Here is a 21,413-nt window from a genome sequence, read left to right on the forward strand (position 1 = left end):
GGTTTTGTAGAAGTAAAATATTGAGAGTCAATGTTCGTTTTCTTTGGGAAATATAGAACACGAAAATTCAATACTGATTTCAAATAGCATTCTTTAAATATCTGTTATCAATTTCATATAAATATTACGGGAATTGCACAGATATTATATGTATGTCTAATAATGATATATTCCTTGTTGATTTCCAATCTCTATAAAAAAACCTTTTTAACCATTTACACCCTGAATTATTTTATTATTACTTTTTACTTTCGCTTTTATGCTATATGCCTTTTTCAAGATTATTCAAATGAATATGATGATTTGATTAAATTAAAAATTGTTTAAATCTAATTATATTTCATAAGTATTAATTAAAGGAATGTGATATACTTCAAAGCCCTTTTAAGATGTAAGAGGTTAACAAAGGTTAGTAAGTTCATATAAAAATGATTAAAATAATTTGAACTTACAATATCACTATCGATTTTATATTCCTTTGTAATAGAGTTCACTGAATTCAGTTTGTTACAAGTATCGAAGAAGGATTTTAATTATCGGGGCAATTTTTGTTTAAAAACGACGTGTGTGCTGTTTGTAAAAACGTGGAATATGAAAGTAACGCACTAACTTGGTTATAGTCGGTCAAAACCATTTATATATATATATAAATATTCATATTCATTTCATGATATATTAATATAATTATTAACTCGAATAACAAAAACTACGCATTAAAATTGGAACTGATTAACATATTTCTCGGAGATAGATAAGTTAAATAATTTTCTGTAGATATTATCACGCATTCTTTTATGACAGCTTTAAGCAACATTTTTACTTTATTCATTAAATCAAAATTAATTTTGTTTTCAGGTAGGTACTACACACCCTTGGCAAAAAATATTCAAAGAAATTCTTTCCTACAGAAATTCAGCACATTCAATTAAACATTTGTAGAGATAATACTTTATTTATGATATGATATTTATTCCTGTAAAATGTCTGCCCGAAAAGTATCTAACCATAATAAGTATCACATATATTACTACTAAATTTGCAATGAAAAGTGCTAACACATTTTACTATATTCCTGCAGACTTTTTCGGTAAAACAAACACTACCTAGCTCCATTAGATCTATTAGTCTCTTTATAGTTTAGATAATCCCTAATCATTTCTATGTTTTCCCAAAACGGGAAAACCACTATGAGTAAAAGGTTATAAACCACAGGCGACTACGAGAAACGAGACAGGACATCCGACAGCGATCTCAAAATAAGATATTGCAGTTTCGTTTAAAAAAAATAGAAGCAAAGTTGTGTAACTGTGAGATCATAACACTTTACCTACCGGAAGCCCATGAATGTATTCCACAATTCTAATTCAAAATCATCTATCTTAAAACTTCAAGAACCTTTTCATAAATAACAATTTCAACAGAAATGACTAGTCTATGTTTTACAAAACGTTAATTCAGAAATTCCAGTTGTTGTGGTCACTAGAAAATTCATATATCCCTAACCATTAACTACTAATTTTTATTAACAATTATCAAGTAATTTCAAGGTAGGTAAAGCGTTAATAAGAGTACTTTGAACAAGATTAAGGCAACTGTTGTATATTCATTGTTTTCCTTTTCATATGATAAGGTTGGATACTTTCCGGACAGACCTCAATATTTCTATGTTCCATACTGTTTCAGACCTGCAACACGATACATTTGTTAACATCTTACAAAGAATAATTTTCTGGGTTAAATAATATGACAAATATATATGAGAATAAAGAGAAAAGGACAACAATGTACCTCTGTGTCAATAAGCTCAGGCGATTCTTCCTTCGGAATTTCGCATTTAATCTCCTCGCCTAGGTCTTGGGACTGGATTTTCAAATCGTTGCTTTCAACAGGAACCTCCTGGGTTTCAATTTCCTCCTCGTTCTTCGCTTCTTGTGGTTGTTCGTCGTCGGGCGTCGCGGTGTCCTTCTCTTTGTTCGGATCAACGCGGTAGTAGTTCCACTCGTCTTCCGAATCCTCACTGTCCGCTACATTATCTGCTTCAGGAATCAGCGCATGCTGAAGAGGTTCTGCAAAGCGTAAAGAGAAGTATGTTAATTAGATTTTATTTTCAGTTGAAATTGAATATTTAATGCATTTAATCGGAGATCACTTATCATTATATAATCGTCATAATGTTATTATAAATTGATTTTTCACATTTTTTCATTATTCTCTACTCTTTCTTATTATTACATCTTTTCTATTATCGGATAGGAAAGAATACTTATTGAAGTCTACATAAAGTAACTGATTTTTGTAATCCTTGATCTACGTTTTTTTATTGTGGTGTAAGATTCAATAATTTTAATAATAAAAATAATTATGAAGAACAATCGACAGCAGCAACAACAGCAACAACAATAATAACGATAATAAGAGTATATAGAACCATTTAATTTCTTGCCATACAATGACGAATGAGACTCGTGATGAAGATTTCTAGATTAATTTAACAATAATCAACATTTGACAAATTTGACAAAAATTCAACTCAATTTAATAGTAATCCTTCTGTAACGTATCAACAGATAAAACATCGAAATAAAATAGTTCTATCCCTGAATTTATATACGATAATTAAGTGTGTTAATTGCGAGAGATATCGTTAATATTTAGTCAGAAAGTAATGAATATTTCTAATGAAAACTATTGTCGAGCGCGAAGGCTTAACAACACTCAAATGAAATTTCGACTTTAAGTAGAAGGACAATTTTGTTATATTTCTATCAAACTGTCGATAATAAAATATTACACGAGCTTAGTAGAGAAAGCAAATAATACACCAAGGGGTTAATAGATATGTCCGACGTAGTGTGACGAATATTTTCTTTTTCAAGTCTTTCTACCTATCTTGATAATTATCAAAGTTTATTTGAAAAATTACATTACCATATTATATTCTGCTACGTTACATACTGTAATATTTAATTTGCAAACATTTCATTTTTAGTACGATTTTTTCATAATAAATTCACGTAACAATTTATCTTATCTAATCACGTAACCTGAACCTTTTTCATTTCTATATACAGGGTGTTCAACAATACGTAACCGATATTTTAAGGGGTGGTACTACAAGCTAAAATAAGAATTACGAAATAGCAGTCGCAGCTTCGTTTTCATGCTATTAACGATTCAAACGCGTCAATAGCAACGCGAGAGTCGAAGCTCCGTCTTCCGCACGCTACGTCACTGTCCACGTTCGCACTGACCTTCCTCACGCGCGCCATTGTTGCGCACCGTAGTTCAGGGACATTTTGAATCGTTAATGAATGAATTTCCAGCCTCGAGGAAGAACCAACTTTCACGTCAATTGACATTTTTATTTTCCCTTAACCAATTAACACGTTTCCAGTAACGAATATAAAATTAACTATAGGAAATGCCCAAAATTCAATCGAAGAATAACGATTAAACTGAAAAAATCATTTTCTTGGTGACTGATCGAACAAACTAAGTTTTACTCGATGTATGAGATATAAGAAAGATAGTAGAGCAATTATTTTCAATTCATTGAAAATTAATTCTCATTGAAAAAGGAAGGACTTTTTAAAAATTTATTGTAGAGTCAAATATAGGCATCTTAATATCATGTATACTGCGTTTATTTGATTTTATTTAATTGTAAGAAAAAACTCGTCTTACAAAAACGATCCGACACGGAACGTGTTGACTGCGTTTGATGAGTATACACGTCATGTCATCTTGAAACTAGAAATGGTGCTACGTGTTCAACGATAGATTATTTATTTTTTTTCGACAAACAGGTGATTCTTCTTCGTTTCATTTTAGTTTTTTCGTTAGGATATATTTTAAGTGCATTTCGCCTGTATTTGACGAGTGAACACTTAGTTATTTGATTTTATTGCGCGCACAATAAGAGATTTTTGAAGATACATTCGATTTCGAAATTTGAAGTAAAATATAGAGAATTTTATCTTCGAGGAATTAACTTGATTTAGAAAGTACGGAGAATGATGATAATTTTGATGATTCGAGTATTTCGCGAACATTTGCTTTTTTATAGGATTAATCCGTTACACTCGAAAGTTTTTCACTTGAAATATTCAACACTTTTCAATTAGATGTAGACAAGATTCTTCAATTATCAGTCATCTCTCGAGTGCAAAGGATTAATAAGAAATATGATTTTTCAATGTGCAGTTGTCCGAAGCGCATAAGACCTTGTTTCATTAAGTTAATTGTATGTTAGAACTTACGACTTTAAACGAAATGGCTTCTCTCAGTCATAATAAGCGAATAAAGCTTCTCGAGTCACGTAATTCTTCAAAAGTAAACACAAATCTCTGTAACGAGATTATTTGGATGAAGCTGCGACAGAAATGGAACCGACGACGGGTTCCACGATGTTTTTAACGGAAAATATGATAAAATTACTCAATGAATCATCGAATCTGATGTTCGGATAGTTTCTTATCGTTTACTAATTCTCAAAGGACACTCTGAATCGTACTTCGCGCAGAGACGATCGTTGTCTATCAAGTTACGATGATGCTAACATAAAAAAGAAACTTGTTCTGTAGTATTTTATATTTATCATAGAAACAATTGCAGCTAACAATGCACATACTGATAAAAAATGTTCTGAAATTTTTCATTTTCGCAAACTAGTTTTGTAGTATTTTATATTTATCATAGAAACTAGTTTGCGAAAATGAAAAATGTCAGAATATTTTTGATCGGTACGTGCATTGTTAGTTGCAAATGAACAAGTAATTTGTGATGAAAAACGATTTTCTTTTTAACTAACAAAAATCAATTGGCAACGTCAACTTAGTTCTGCGTTAAACGACAGAGGGACACCTATTGAACATGTCTGCCAAGTTTGAAGTATAGGACGATCGTTTCAGGACATATGGGAGAATTTTCGTCTGACACTGTCGATCCTCCGAATTCGCTCGTGATATCTCGAAATTATATCCCTGAGATATAAACCTGTTTTGAAATATGAAACAAGTGAATCTAAAACAGTCAAAACAGGGAAACTCTTGAAATATCCTCCAAGTTCGAAAATACAAAAGCAAGAAAATCGATTTTCTCAGTTCAGACGATTGCCATATTTAAAGAAATTGCTATTTTCAAGGAACACTGCTACAAGCGATAATTTCATTCCTCCCCGAAAATGACTGAAAATGACACAATGTTCCTCATAGGACGAGCACAATTTCGTAAAAATCTCTACAACGAATTGCGACGTCGTCGCCATTTTTGGTTTTTCAATGACCTCATCAAGAATTACTATACACTTCCAAAGTAGAATCACAGCCACTAGCAAACGATTCCACACGCGAAAAATCCAAAACGAAATCCGTTGACCCTCAAATATGCACATTTCCTAGTAACAAAATTACTTACACGAACGCACTCGAAGCACACTTTCCATCCAGTTTCAAATTCCCAAGCGAGGAACAAAAATCCGCAGAAAACGAAGAGAATCACACCTACTCCGCGAAACAGAGGAAACACACGTGCGAAACGTTTTCGAAAAGCATGCCCGCGGGCTCAATGAAAAGCTGCACAGTTCGCGAGGAAAAACGACACAAAACCCCAGGAAAACCTCGCGCGCAAGCTAGCACATCAGCAATCTTAGCTCCGTCGTCCGAAACGAGCAAACTTAGCGCACTCCGCTCGCTCCTGACAAGAACAGGGAAGATGTCGGAAGGAAAAGGAAGCAACCGAAGTGTTTCGATCGGGGTGCGGGCGCGGTCCGCGTAAGGATGCGCGGCTGGGCAGTGCAGGCTCGAGGAAACCGATCGACTGGTGAACCGGGGATCCTCGGAGGGAGACCCCGCGGAAAAAGCGGAGAAAACGCGAGCGGACCGATTAAAAACCAGTCGACAGAATTGCGAGAACGCACACACCGGTGAAATCGGTTGTCCGTCGTCTGCTGGGATCGGCTTGCTCGTTCGACGCGGAAAAAGCGCAGGCGAGACGTAAAAACGAGAGGAAAAAAGGGGAAAAAGGAGAAAAAGGGGGGACACGCGGCGAACTCGCGAGAGAGAGAGAGAGAGAGAGAGAGAGAGAGAGAGAGAGAGAGAGAGAGAGAGAGAGAGAGAGAGAGAGAGAGAGAGAGAGAGAGAGAGAGAGAGAGAGAGAGAGAATATGTTACGAACGATCGGCAGCGAGAGGAGAGTCGCGACGGAGCTAGCGAGGTTCGGAAACTCGTTCCGCAGCGGAAACACGGTGTTCCGCGGGTGCTCTTTTGCACGGTAGCTTGGAAAGCTGCGAGTAGGTGGTACTCACACGGGTGCCAGGTGGAAACGAGAGAGGAGGCGGCAGGATCACGTCTCTGTGCGGTCTGGCCCTGACGCAGGAGCGATCGCCGCCGACTAAGAGGAACTACGCCCGCCAAGAGATGCATTATCGATCTAGTCTAGAGGGAACCCCCGAAGCACCCCTTCCTCTCGACGGCCCTGCCGCCACCACCCACCTGTGCCGACCCCGCGCACCGTATAGCAACAGTCGCACCTCATCTCCGACAGGAACGCTGCTCCTGCGATTGGTCCTGGCCCCTGCACAATGTCACGCGCACCCTGCGCTACGGTGGAGGGATGAGCAGTGTCGAGGCTGAAGGGATGTTAGACAGGCGGAACTGGTATCTTAACGGTTACCGGAAGTATTGCGAGGCTACTTACTGGAGAATGTACAGTGACACGGATGAGTGGAGAGGAATTTAGTGAGCTGGTAGAAATGTGTTGAGTTTTTGGTTGTTGTTGGGGTGCATAGGAAGCTTGTGGTACTTGCAGGTGTTTTAGGTTAAGCGATGTGTCACTGGTGACTGACACTTCTGAATGACTAGGAAACAATCGTAACGTATGAGATAACAAGATAAAGATGTGAAATGAAAATGTTTTATAATGTAACTAAGTTGATAGTAGTGTGATGCAAAGATTGTAAGGCGAAATAATGAGTAATTGTTCCTTTTCTTTGCGACGAAAGGAAAATTATACTTGTATTATAATAATGAGAGAGACTCGCGGTGAAGATTTTAACACTAGAGCTACCAGATAGGTGAACGCGAATAAATGAACTTCATTTCATTTGACTTTTATCGTGAAACAATTGCGGAGAACTGATATATTGAATAATAGTTGTGAATTACTTCGGTTTTTCATAATTTCAGTTGTGTTCTCGGCTGTTATACGTCCCATCGAGTCGGATAATCGAGGTTCTACTGCAATCTAAGGCGATTTCTTCTGCCGTAAGTACTCGTCAGCGGACATTGTCGGGAAATGTAAAGCGATGCAGTCATCTGGCAAAGAAACGGGAATGAATAAAGCGGGACGATAAGGAAGCAATGAACGGAAGCTATAACATCGACAGAATGTACCTGAAATAGCCTGGAAACTGATCATTTCGTATAAAGACGAGAACAAATGATTCTCGTTTTAATTCGTGTTAGAAACTACAATCCTTTCATGGAGAAGATTCAATTTGAAAATTGAGAGAAAGACAACATTTGTAACTTACGAAAAACAACAAGAAATTCGATTTTTTAATTTTACTTTAGATTTGTGTTATATATATTGAAAATGTTACATTAATGTAAGACTTGCGATTAAACGATAGACGAAAAATCCTGTAATTACGGCTGACAACAGACAATATCGTTCGTGAAAAGATCAACTCATTGAATGCAGCAGAATTTTATAAAGCAAAGTGCACAGAATGGAGAACACGTAATATTCAATCATTCGATTGAATTGCATTATTATTGCTCCTCGATCTAGCTGAATGTTACCGTATTAGGTAGTAATATTTATAATATACAAATGTTTTCAAATAATCATCGTTTAATCGAATGAAGAGGAGGAAATTACCGATGATTCCCATAAAATTCAACACCTCAAGTAAGCATATAGAAAAAGATCTCACTATATTTTCAATTGATTTGTTCATATAGAGATTTATTCATACAGAGATCATATAGTGTCAGACTCGTGAAGATTTCAAATAAAATTTAACAAACATAAACATGATTCAATTCGTTTGAATGCAAATTACATATTATTCCTTTGTTATCAATGATTATACCTTAGAGCAAAAGTCGATGAATTTTTATTTGATTTTGATTTGATGAATTATTGGTGGTAAGTGGTAAAAAAACGACCTGTATATGAAAAAGTCGATGAACGTGAGCGAGTTGAATGAACTTGGACGTAATTGTCTATAAAGTCGTCGAAAATGACTGCTCTGCTAGGGTTAAAGACGAGCAACCGGTGTTCCATGAATTTCGCTGCAGCGATTGCACCACTCCCTAGGTGATTGACCCATCGTTGACCCGCAAAGGGTGGGTTCTCCGACGGCACACCCCTATCTTCTCGCAGCAGAGGTTTTAGGTTGGCTCAGGAATATACGGCTAATGCGCCAAATCCGCGAGACAATGATAGACAACCGAACGAGATCCCATGACTTTGATACCCAATAATGGCGTTCAAAAGTTCCCGGACAGATCGTTGTTGAAACTTTTCTAAGTAAATTGAGAACCTTTCTATAAAATCAAAATTGTTGTGATCTGCAACTATCGAAATTGAACATTTGTTTTTCCTGTTAATGATTCTAATGTGCCGGGAAATCGTTAAAATCTTTAATCTTAATCAATTAATATTAGTAATTCTATTTTAAATTAAATCGAATTACATTTCTAACGAATTTTAATATATTCTGAAAGTGAGTGAAAGTGAGTAAGTAAAATTGACAAAAATCAGAAAACATCGAAAAATGGATTTAACCGCGTTAGCTTCTGAGCGACTCAATTAGTAATCCAATTTTCGTGCTCCTTTTGCCTAGATTCCCATTAAGAATAAATTCTCATCGAATTTGTTTACATTTTATAGCCAGTTATTTGACCAATTAGGAATAGGTATGTACAATGCCGATATGATTAGTGTAAACCGTTCACATAGCTGTTATTACTGTCAATAATCTACTCATAACTTCGAACATTCTTCGAGCAATTATTCCACATATTTTCAAAACGATTGTGAAATGCAACATTTAACCCTTTGCGGACGAAGGTTCATTAACCTCTTGCCCTGTGATTTACTTTTCACCTGTGAGATAAATACAACAACTTTGTCAGTAATAGTTTATTAGAAAAAGAGGAGAATTCTATGTGTATTCCATATCTACGTTTGCTCTAGAATATAATATTAACACGTTGAATGCCGTAAGGGTCACCTGTGACCCCTACCAAATCGAATTACTTTAGTTGATTCAATTAAACGTTGATTATCTGGAAACATTTCTATATTATAAATAATACTACCTAATGCGATAACATTCAGCTAGGTGAACATGTCATAATAATAATGCAATTCAATCAAATGATTTAATATTATATTTTTCCTATTTTGTGTATTTTTAGTAACTGTACTGTATTGTTAGTAACAGTACAGAAAACTTGCAATATACGAAGGTGAATTATACATCGAACGCTTAACCATTTGCACTCGGAAACTTTTCACTAGAAACATTCGACATTTTCCGATGAGACATAGACGACACTATTTGAAACGAACTAATTAGAAAATATAAGTAACTTAAGAAACAAAACTATTTTATATAAGTATTTCACATATTGATGCATTCTACAGAACTTAATATTATATATAACACTTTGTAATTTTGTTATATCAAATCAAATGGTGACTGAGAGTCACCTCTCGAGTGCAAAGGGTTAAACAATAGGAAAAAGGAAGTTATACACTGATCTCCCGCTTTTCCAGTAATTAAGTCATTCATTTGCAACCTAGTATTTCAAAGATGAACATTTCATCTCATCAAAAGCGTCGACATTCGTCCACAAAGGGTTTAATCAAGTCCAATGCATGCTCCACTCCATTTTTCAGTTAACACGAAACAATAGCGTATCGTCATTTCACGAAACTACTGAATATTCCTGTAAGTATTATATAAATAAACAAAGTTCCACAGTCTGGTTATAACACTCGCAACAAAGCCGGATTTACATAAACGTCAGTGAACTCTTCTTATCTCTGTAATAACTATTACAATGCAATCTTATTTGCTATATGCCATATGAATGAAGGAACACGATCGATGATGAAGTTTTCTTGTTCAATGATTAACGTAAGGGGCGTGCACAGAAAAATCCAGCAACAAATCTACCGTTGAAACATGTACAAACTACAAATTAAACGATGCAATTAATGGCCGTAAAGCAAAACGATTAAAGCCGATGGAACATTACGTCCGCGGTGAACTGTAATTTGACGGATCGGAATGAAAAAGTATTTGCTCGAATGACCGGTTCAATCATGCTCATGAAAATGCAATGATGATCGGGATGCGAGAAGGGAGGCGGGACGCTTTAAATGCGAATGCGATTTTTCGAACTACAGGTCTGATATTAATTGAAACGCCGCCGATAGATTCATCAATCTCATTTATTGGCAAATAGTTTTTCAATTCACTTCGAATCGCAGCCCATATGTTCTAACGTATACACTACTGTCTATTTATAATATTATACTACACACATTGATGCCACGGGAATTAGCGTTGTACTTTAGTTTAATTAGAAAATTCTCGTTGACAGCGTAGATTACGAGGACGAAAGAAGTTTCTTAATTATACGGAATATTGGGGACGTTATAGGTTTTCATATTTTGAAGAGTTTCAACGATATAGTCGAATCACAGTTTCTATATAGTTTCAATATACGATTTTCTTAACACGTTAAACGCCACGCCGGTCCCTAGGGACCGGCGTCAGACTTTCCGTTCAGGCAGGAACCGGCCGCGGACTTCAGGTTCATATTACACGACCGCGCGTGTCGGTCCTTGCGCACTGATGTGAGACTAAATATTTTGCTTAGGCGACATCGGTTTTTGTTCAGTCAAGGTTTGAAAAAAAAAAAAGTATATAATATTTAAAAAATGTTAATGTAGTTTATTAAAACGGGGTAAACAGAGGTGTGGTTTGCTTTTACATTCATTGCAAAAGGTGCTAACTTTTTGTGTTAAATTCTTTGCCATCTTTGAACCTAATATTCGGGAATTATTATTATAACATTGAGAAAACTCCGGTCCTCAAGCCGATATTTCGGCTCGTCTGTCAGGGGTGACGGCCGCGTCTGGGCCCGAACGGAACGCCAAGCAAATCAAGCTGGGCACTTAACGTGTTAATAGAATTGTTCGTTTGTTGAAAGAGGAAGAAATTGCAGGCAGAAGAAATATTATTAAATATTATATGTAACTCTGGGTTTTATTAACACTAAAACTATCCAACAGTTGAATTGATTTTCTGAAATTCCTCTATAGAAACTTCAAGAGTGCATCTATTGAAACTTTAAATGATTTACAATTCAGTTTGCGTATTGCTAAATCTGTCTTTAATCATTTCTCAGAGAAAGGTCTGTTATCTTTTTGATAATTGTGAAATGAAGAAATCAGGAATGGGTCATTTTGAACTGTCTGGTAGTTTTAGTGTTAAAACAAATTTACAACAGAATCGTACATCTTTCGATCCTCGAAATATTCGTCGTTAATTCGTGATGACTTCTAAAGCTAAGTGCAGTATATACTTTGTTGGGAGTTATATTAACGAACTGTAGCTTGATAAAAAATATATCTGATAAAGTATTATACAATAGACAATGTTTTAAAATTTTCTGTTTGTAAACATACTTGAAATATACCTAACTTACTCTAATTGCATAATATAATATAATTTATATAATATATAATGTAATTGTATAATATAATATATTTATATTACTTTATATTACAATTTATATTATATTATAACATAACATATAATTCACTCAAAATATAAATAATTTTAATCAAGTTTCTCCAATTACATTCGTATGTGTAATTGTTTTTATTTAAAAACGGTAAGTGTAAGGTATAGAGATTAATTCGGTTTATTACTTAATCAATTATAAATTCCACTCGAGCTCAATCATTTCTTCACTTTGGAATTTTTTATTTCTACTTCAGAGGTGCAACAAAATCATCATGATAACGAGTACATCGATGATTGAAAAACGCACAATTTCATAAACAGATGGTAGACTTATTCTAAAATGGCACCAAGTTCATTTCTGTACTATATATAAAGATAAAGAATCTCAAATTATTATTTAATTATTATTTAATTATATATAAACCTGAAAGAAGATTCGTTGCCGTGTTAATTTTCGAAGATACGAAAAATGTCGCGAGGCCAAGGATTATCATTAATATAGCAACAGCTAGTTCAGTAATATACCAAGGGATACTTTATGCAAATGTAGAGCATACAATTCTTTAAGAACAAACAAAATTGTCATTCAATAACATTTTCCCTCGTCATCGAACAAAACCGAATGAATTTCGCGTACAAGTGCGTCGTTGCCAATGGCGTAACACTTTTAATTAGAATGCGTTCCCAATCCGTTCTATGGCGTTCCGATTGAATTTCACAACAAAACACGCGAAACAATTCGTCCGTTCCCCAAGATAGCTAGAATTTTAATTAATAAGAAACAAATGAGAACGACGGTAACGAATATTTAAAAAGACTGGAAATCTAAAAATACAAATACGTTTAATAATCATTTGACACTACATAATTTAAATTGTATAATTAATAGAGAGAAAGAAGAAATTAACTTGACTTAATTCGCGAATACAATTAATTCTTCAACAGAGTATTTGGCACGCAGGTGTTACGTGCAATGCAAATGAGCTGTAAATACAAATATTAACTCATTTACCTTTTACCATTGCATACCGAATTCCCTATCGAATTCGAAAAATCACCCTGGAGATACTGCAGTTTCCAGAAAGCTTTATAGAATTTTTAGATTATTGAAACACGAGTTCGAATCGATTGAATAAAACAGTAAAATATGCACAACAGAAATCCTACAATCCTACCATTCTTTCGTGTTCATTTATTCGCTCGTGAAATCAAACATTAGCAAAATATACGTATATCGTTCCATGCAAATTTTCTATCATCGTCTCATGCTCGTCTACTCATTCGTTCGTTCACTTATTTATTTATTAATGCATACATCCGTTTACCTGGTCGTTTATTCAACGATTCGTTTAATTATAACATTCGCTCGCGCTCAGCGACACACAACGAATGTCGCGAACAGGAAGGAAACGAGAAGACTTTCCGGCCAACACGAAATTAAGTGAGTTCCTTCGGAATTCCCTTGGATCTATAATTATGCGCGTCGCCGTGTATCTCGACGCCAATAATATTAATACTGAATCAGCCGTACGCGGCTCGGGCCTCGATGCCGCAGTTGCCACGCGGCCGACGTTTCTAGAACCCATCCGGATAGAAACAGGCTTAAGGGATGCCAAAAAAAGGGCAACCCACGCGGAGAACGTTGTGTCTTAACCCGTTCCTAATTCTAACCTTCCTTTACCACCAACGCGAATTCATTGGAACGATCGATCCACGCAACTTTCGAGATACGTGCTGCACTTGTGTGCACCGCAACCGTATTCTTTTTCCTCTTTAACACTTTGACTGCCACAGCGGTCAATGATGACCGGAGCTTTCAAATTACAAGAGAATAATTATGACTTGGAAAATAATTGATTTCGAATACAAATTTTCCGTAACGTAAATAACTAGATGATAGGGTAACATAAGAATTCTCATATCAAAGGATTAATAATTTTTGCTTTGTATCTTTGCTATAAAAAGGATAAGTGACACATAAAACGCTGATGCTTTAGTGGCAGTCAACGTGTGTTAACTGTTTGAGTCCCAGGGATTTTTGCAAAAACCCGGTCGAAAACTGCCAAGCGATCGCGCTTCTTTCCTTTCGACTTAGAAATTGAATGACGCTTTTCTATTTTTATAGAAACAAATTTTAAATAGTGCGATCGTTACATTTTTTTAGTTTTTGGCATGTAATAAAAATGAAAATGAATATTTAGGAAAAGAAATAAATAAGCTTCATCTGATTCTATGAACCGATAGACTGCCACTTTTAGGCAGTGTAACGGAGAAGCGCCATTTTGTCGCTTGAGACTCGAACCGTTAACACTTCGATTGCCGAGTGAACACTTATCAAAACTCATGTGCAGTCGAAATAATTTTCTTCATTAAGCAGAAACTAAAGAGTCAAGATTCTTCGTAATAACTGCTCTATCTTCCTTATATCTCATACATCCAATAAAACTTAGTTCGTTCGATAAGTCAGCAAGAAAATTCATGTTCAAGTTTACGTGAAAAATATGTCGCCAAAATTTCGGTGACATGGCAGTCGAAGTATCAACCCTTTACGAACGAAGATTCCGAAATATACAAAACCCTCGAGGGACGAAGCTAAATTATATATCAATTGCTTAAACAATAGAAAGATAGGAAACTACGCGTTGGTCTCTTGCTGTTCGAGTAATTCAATCGAAATAGTTTTCTTCTTTATATCGTTAGATTATTTCTACACTGCATTGCCTAAACGCATTTTGCCGACAAAGTATACGAAATTATTGCTCCCAGAACGCGGTAACATTAACTTTGCACTCGAAAGCTTCCTCGTTACATATATTCAAAGTTTTCTAATGAAACATCGATCAAATATTTCACTATATGTAACACACGAATCAGGGAATACAACTATTTCACACCTCACGTCTAATTACATTACATCAGATTTGATACTGAACACCGAATTTTATGTTGCTCGTCAAATCAGATGGCGCCTCTCACTCAAGTGCAAAGGGTTAAAAACCTATTAATAGCACTGAAATAATGTTTCTGTCAATCTATATCGCGCGAAAGATCATTTTATAACTAGTGAACAGAAAACAAGTGAGAAACGAGTTAATTAAGACCTCTTAAATGAAATTAAAAATTGTCACTGCGTTTGTAAATGCTTTCGTAGTCTTCAAGCGAAAACTAAATTAATAACCTCGAAAGATGTATAAAAATGTTTCTCAATCGGCAGAAAATCATTCTGAAACATTACCTGTTATTAGGAAAGAGTTCAGAAAAAAGTCAATGTAACTGTTCCGTTACTATCATCGATCGTTAAGTCTGATCATCAAGGAAAATTCTGTTCACTGTGCAAAATTGAGCACCGGTTGGCACTGAAACTCGAAAAGAAGATTGAAAGTGGAGTTAATCACTGTTTGGCCTGTGAACGGCTTATCTAACTCTCGACGCGAATCTCGAGTCAGTCGATCGTGATATCATTCGTAATTATATCATTCAATTATGTGCACGTACGATCAGAAGTACGCTGCAAGAGTTGCAACAATGATGACAGTGAAATAGTATGTTGCTACGTTTAAAGCCTATGATTCAAAGAAACAAACTGCTATTCGCTACTTGTTCTCAATTCACTTTTTACTGTAATCTTCATCATTATCGTTAACACGATGAAAAATATGCGAACAGGTTTATGGACAAATAAGACATTTGGAAAGGTAGGTATTAAATGTTTTTTGCAATAGGGCGGCTTGTTCAGAGGACGGTAAAAAATAGAAGACAGGAGAAGCAGTAAGGAAAAAGGTAAATCAAAATAGAAGTGATAGCAATGTGTCAATGTAAAGACCAATAATCATGTTAAGTACTCTCGGTAAGTAGACTCGAGAGTGGCAGCGTGACTAATAATGCAAACTTCTGCGAAAGAAGTTCAAGAGCACTTGAACTGACTTTTGAACATTTTATTAGAGAAACTAGAAATGTGGATTTATTGAGATTTGAATTGGTTTAAATTTCAGTTTAGGAATTAATTAACCCCTTGCCGTACAATGACGAGTGAAACTCGTGATGAAGATTTCTAGATCAATTCAGCAATCAATGTATTTGATTAGCCACAGATCAAAGCAAACTATTTTGCTATTATCAGTTTATAAAACAAGATTTTCGTTCGCGTGAAACGAACCCGCGTGGAACGGATTTTCGCGTAAATAGAAGGTCAGGTGTATACTATTCTCACCTAATTCACCTTTATCACCTTTATCCGTTCGAGTTCCACTCACAATCTGGCGAAACGCGCACAACTTTTCAGACGCATGTACATCGCATCGCTACTTGTTTCGTACGTGAATAATCCAAGTAATACATTTTATATTTCATTGTTATCTATTATAAATAAATATATAATAGTATTAACATAGATTAACACTTAGCCAACCGAATGGGGAAATCTCCCACTATTCACTTAGCAACGTATTACCTTTTCTTCTGTTTTTCTTTTGTGATTTAGTAAATCTTGAACTAGGATTATTTGCAATTCATGAAATACGTTTCTTGTTTTTACAAAACACCGTTTTTAACCGAATTTACTGAATGAATTCAATTGAAGATAATGGAGGAGATTGTAGTTATAGTTCTTTTTAGGCAGTCGCCTATGTGTTAAGACAAGCGCTGTCGCGCTGCTTGGCTTCTCTCGACATGAAATAAAAGGAGCGCTATAGCGCTGCTTGGCTTTTCTCAAATACAGGATAAAAGGAAAGATCTAAATAATCAGAAAGCGCTATTGCGCTGTTCGTTTTTTTCAACCGTGTTTTTTAAAAAGCCTCTGGTACTCAAACGATTATTTAATCATATCACCTAAACGCAGGCCATTGAAACTCCTTTGTACGCGTATTTATTATTTGCTCGCGTTATCAGAGCTCGCGGGAGCATTTCAAATAAACTTTCCCCGTTATTTTCGTCCGAGTAATTACACACTCGTCTCTGACTATTTTCATTTCAAGCAAAAGCTCTGGCCAGCGGCTGATTCGAACGCCAAATATTGTCGCTGCACGCGTCATAAACGACTCCCGACACCCGCCCCACAGGAGCTTTGGTGTCCATCATACTCGCCTGGCCGCGGAATATGCATGTATCCTCGGAAGGGAGGTTAAAGCGGGATGTGTCATTGAGACTTACGACGTTAAGTCTCGCCGGTATCGTATAACCCGGCCGGAGACGCACCCGCGCGTAAATATTCTGTCGGCCAGAGGGATTTTCCACTTCTCAGCCTCGACTATTCGCGGAATTAATTAGGATGCGACGCCGCTCGGGATTAACAGCCGTACTTTGGGGGCAACGGATTATCTTTAACGCTGCAACTAACAGTGAACATAGTTTTTGCCGTTTTGTTCTGTGATTATTGATGTCTTCGAAGCACCGAATAGATTCGTGATGATCTTGGAAACAAATAGTTTCATTTAATCCCTCGCCGTGTAACTTATTCCTCAATTGTGATCGATATATAACTTCGTCATTAATAATTTATTGAGAAGAGAAAAATTCTAGGTATAGTCCATGTTCGTGTCTGCCCTAAAGTATAATAATTAATGACGGAAGAATAATAATTAATTTGAATTCAAGAAAATCGAGTAATATTTATGCTTATTAACACTTTGAACTTTGTAGGCTCCAATATTGCAACAGTTTAATATTGAATATTTTAATGAATCAAAGAAACTACCCTAAAATTATTAGATTTTCCACACATCCAAATTTATCATTTTCAATCAATTTATCAATTTATTCATTTTCGTTAGAGATACTATATAAATTAGTTGCAGTTACTGATAGATTACAAAACCATCTGGAGTGCTAAGGGTTAAATTCTGATTAAAATCACCACGCGCCTGGCACGTTATTATAAGGCAAGGGGTTATTAAATACAATCTTCTACTTCGAGGGTGCAATAACCCGGTGCATTCAGTTCGTCTGTAGATGAACGCGTGTAGCTGACACAAAAGTCACTACCACCATTTCAAATATAATCACCTCTTTTCCATCAATCGATGCAGCAAGTCACCTGACAACAAAACGAATCAAACAATTGGCTCTTCGAAACACAAAAGATTCGAGGCATTCTTCAGGCAATGAATAGTTCCAGAAATAATGGCATACATAGATCAAAATGGGACATCTTATGTATTCACAGAAATCAAATCAATAAATGGTCAAACACAAGCACGGTCACCACTGGGTCAAAGTGCCCCGGCATTCGTTGCACAAGAGTTGACCCTTCGGAGACGAGTGTCAAAAAACTCTGGTGGAATTAAACTAGGTTGATGAACTTTGTACTGACGAATACTAAGTTGCAAACGAATGATTTAATTACTCGAACAGCAAGAGATCAGTGTATAATTCCTTTATCTTCTATCCTTTAAGCATTCGATGTATAATTTATACGTATTTTTTATTTTATATGTTGCAAGTTTTCTATACTTTAAAGAGTCTTCCTCCGTTATTAACACATTGAACACCGCCCGATTTCACAGAGCAAAATACACAAAATGGGAAAAATATAGTATTACATCATTTCATTGAATTACATTATTATTACATGTTCGTAACATGTAATGAACATGTAACAACGTTTAATTGAATGAACTATAGTAATTCGATTTGGTAAAGGTCACCGGTGACCCCCACGGCATTCAACGTGTTAATAATATATTCTAGAGCAAACGTAGATATAGAATACACATAGAATTTTCCTCTTTTGTGTAAAGTGCAAAGGGTTAATGGACATAAATATTACTCAATTCTTGCGAATTCGAATGAAATATTATTCTTTCGTTATCAATTGTTGTGTTGTAGGGTAATAATTGAATGTACACAGACAATACACATAAAATGTTCCTCTTTTTCTAATAAAACACTGACAATAAAACACTTGTCATCTATCACAGGTGAAAAATAAATCATAGAGCAAGGGGTTAATGAATCTTCGTCAAAGGGTTAAACGAGCTTTCTCGAAACTGGAGGGTGCGGAGGAATCTTGAAAGCAGAGAAGTGCAAAGAAAAGGGACCGAGAAAGAGAGAAAGCAAGACTGAGCTCGATGATTTCGACTCGAAAGAGGATCTCCGTTGTATCCCTGCGCGCGTCTGCAGTTTCCACTCTGTTTTTTCTTTTTCCCTCGGCCTTTCGCGTTCGTCCTTTTTTCCTTGTTTTCGACAGCACGATGGCTGGGCCGCGTATCGGTCCAGCGTGCGTACAGTCGGCAAGGGTGAGTTAATTTTAGCCCGGCGACAGCGGGCAACAAGAGGAGGAACAGGAAAAGTAAAAACGAGTCGAGAACGCGCGCTGCTGCTCCTCTTTCCCTCGCTGTTCGAGGCTGTTTCGTCTTTTTGGCTCGTCTATCTCTCTCTTTCTCTCCCCTCCTCTCCCCTTTCTCCATCTCGATCTACTCGTGCCGCTGCACCTGACACGATCGTGATTCGGCACGCAGTATATGGGATTCGGTCGAGGAAGAATCCTGAGGCTCGCTGCAAATATTCGAGGATACGCCGCGCGACCGATTCGATCCGCGAGCGCGATTCCAACGGAAACTCTGTGCACGCTTCGGTTTACTGCGGAATGGATGGAACTGCATGTTAACACGTTCCGTGCCACGAAAATTTCGGTCATATTTTGCTTATGAACTGTATTGATTTTTTAAATAAAATATTAAGTTACATTTCAGTCTTTTTTTTAATTTTATATATTTTGATATCGTTTCTTGATGTTTTCGGTGCTTCGTAACGTATACAGCTATTCTTGACCGTGTGTCCCTTAAAAATATTTTGTTAAAAAAATTAATGTGTACCACATGTGGTTACACGTGGCACTGAACGTGTTAACACGTTGACTGCCACAGTGGTCACTGATGACTGAAGTTTACAAATTGTTGAAGAACAATTACAATAAAAAACTTGACTTTAAATCAAAATATTTAGTAACACAAGTAGCTAGATCATAGCGTAATGTGACTACTGTGATATTAAATCATTAATAATTATTTTCAATATCATTTGGGCCTTTGTTATTAAAGAATAAGTATCACTATTCAAAACGCTAGAAATTCTCATGGCAGTCAACGTGTTAACCCCTTGTCTTATGATTTATTTCTCAATTGTCACCGATACAACAACTTTGTCGACAATTTATTGGAAAAAAGAATATTCGATGCATATTCTATGCTCACCTTTGCTCTAAAATATAATTGATAGCGGGAAAATAATGTTTTATTTGAATTCATGAGAATTTAGTAATATTTGTTTGTTAAATTCTGTTTAATTAAGGGTGAACCTCTTGCCATAGAATGACGAGTGAAACTTGCCATGAAGAATTCTAGATGAATTTAACCCTTTGCACTCGAGAGCCTTTCAGTCGCCACCTGATTCGACACAAAATTAGAAAATTTTCAATATTAAACTTTGTGAATGTGAATAAAATAGTTTTGTCCCTGAATTTATATGCGATCATTAATTGCGTTAGTTGCGAGAGATATCGTTAACAGCAGGTTTACAGATATCTACCGTACAATTTGTTCTATTGTTCTTAGAAATATTGTTAGCCGTTCATTTCGACCATAGAAATTAGAGGTTTAAGAGTAGATAATTAGAATACATATATATTGCATAACTGCGTTAATAAAAATCGACCCAAACATTTACCAAATAATGCTTATAAAATTCAATATCAGTCAAATTGACTCGTTCCGTAAATGTAGCGTTAATATTTAGTTAAAAAGTATATAGATTAAAGCAAAAGACTATTTTGCTATTATCGATTTATTATCTTCAAATGAAATCTCCATTTCAAGTAGAGCAAAGAATTTTGTTGTATTTCTTCCAAATCGTCGATAATAAAATGTTACACGAGCTCAGTAGCGAAAGTAAAAATATGAAAATACGGAACAGAAGCAGAGCTCTACTTAAGAATTGTAACGCGACCTTTGCAACACATTTCAAGGTTACATCACAGTCAAATACTTCCCAAGTCTTTAGAATTTCAAATTCGAACGCGCTGCGCGCGCTTCTCTGCTGCAGACGAATGGTCGATTAGGGAAGTACGAATACTTGGTGGGTCATTCCATAAAGAACGTCATATTTTAATATAAATAAAATTGAATGCGAAAATATAAATTAGAAAAATACAATATATAAAGTAAACATAAATGAAAAAATATAAATTAGAAAAATTGCAAAAGTTCAATCAACTGTTTTCTATTTTCAGATCGTACTTTTAAGAAGTAATTACTATTCCCTCAACATCTCTCTAATTGCTGCTCGCAAACGAATGAATCCCATATCGCGGTTTAATATTGCAAATCCTTGAATATTGATAAAGAGAGTGTAGACTCCTGTGACTAATTGTAAATCAACTGCTCAACCGTAAGAATTAGTTTCTTTCTTATTATATCTACCTCAATAAGGAGTGCTACTGGAACAAATGGCTTCACACCATTTTCCACGACTATTATACCTAACACAAATATTTCAGTCAACCAATTTTATTCGTTATAATGAAAGCAATACCTAGCAGAAAAATTATTCTTATTCATTCAAAAGCATGTCCAGAGATAAGAGAATAGGAAAGTGGAAAAGCTATAAGAACTTTTTGAATTCATTTACATTACTTGAAGATTTTCACA

At 35.7% G+C, this 21,413-nt stretch overlaps 1 protein-coding gene across 2 annotated transcripts in view; it reads right to left on the reverse strand.

Moving 5' to 3' along the window:
• The window catches only part of LOC116431804 (uncharacterized), a 151,098-nt gene that overhangs the window by 6,283 nt on the left and 123,402 nt on the right, over positions 1–21,413 (reverse strand). For both annotated transcript variants that reach the window (XM_031987693.2, XM_076365875.1), the window contains one exon: positions 1,789–2,066. In XM_031987693.2, coding sequence (XP_031843553.2) covers positions 1,789–2,066 — 278 coding nt within the window. The remainder of the gene's footprint in view (positions 1–1,788; positions 2,067–21,413) is intronic.

This window comes from Nomia melanderi, chromosome 3, assembly GCF_051020985.1.
Source record: "Nomia melanderi isolate GNS246 chromosome 3, iyNomMela1, whole genome shotgun sequence".
Classification (NCBI taxonomy): domain Eukaryota; kingdom Metazoa; phylum Arthropoda; class Insecta; order Hymenoptera; family Halictidae; genus Nomia; species Nomia melanderi.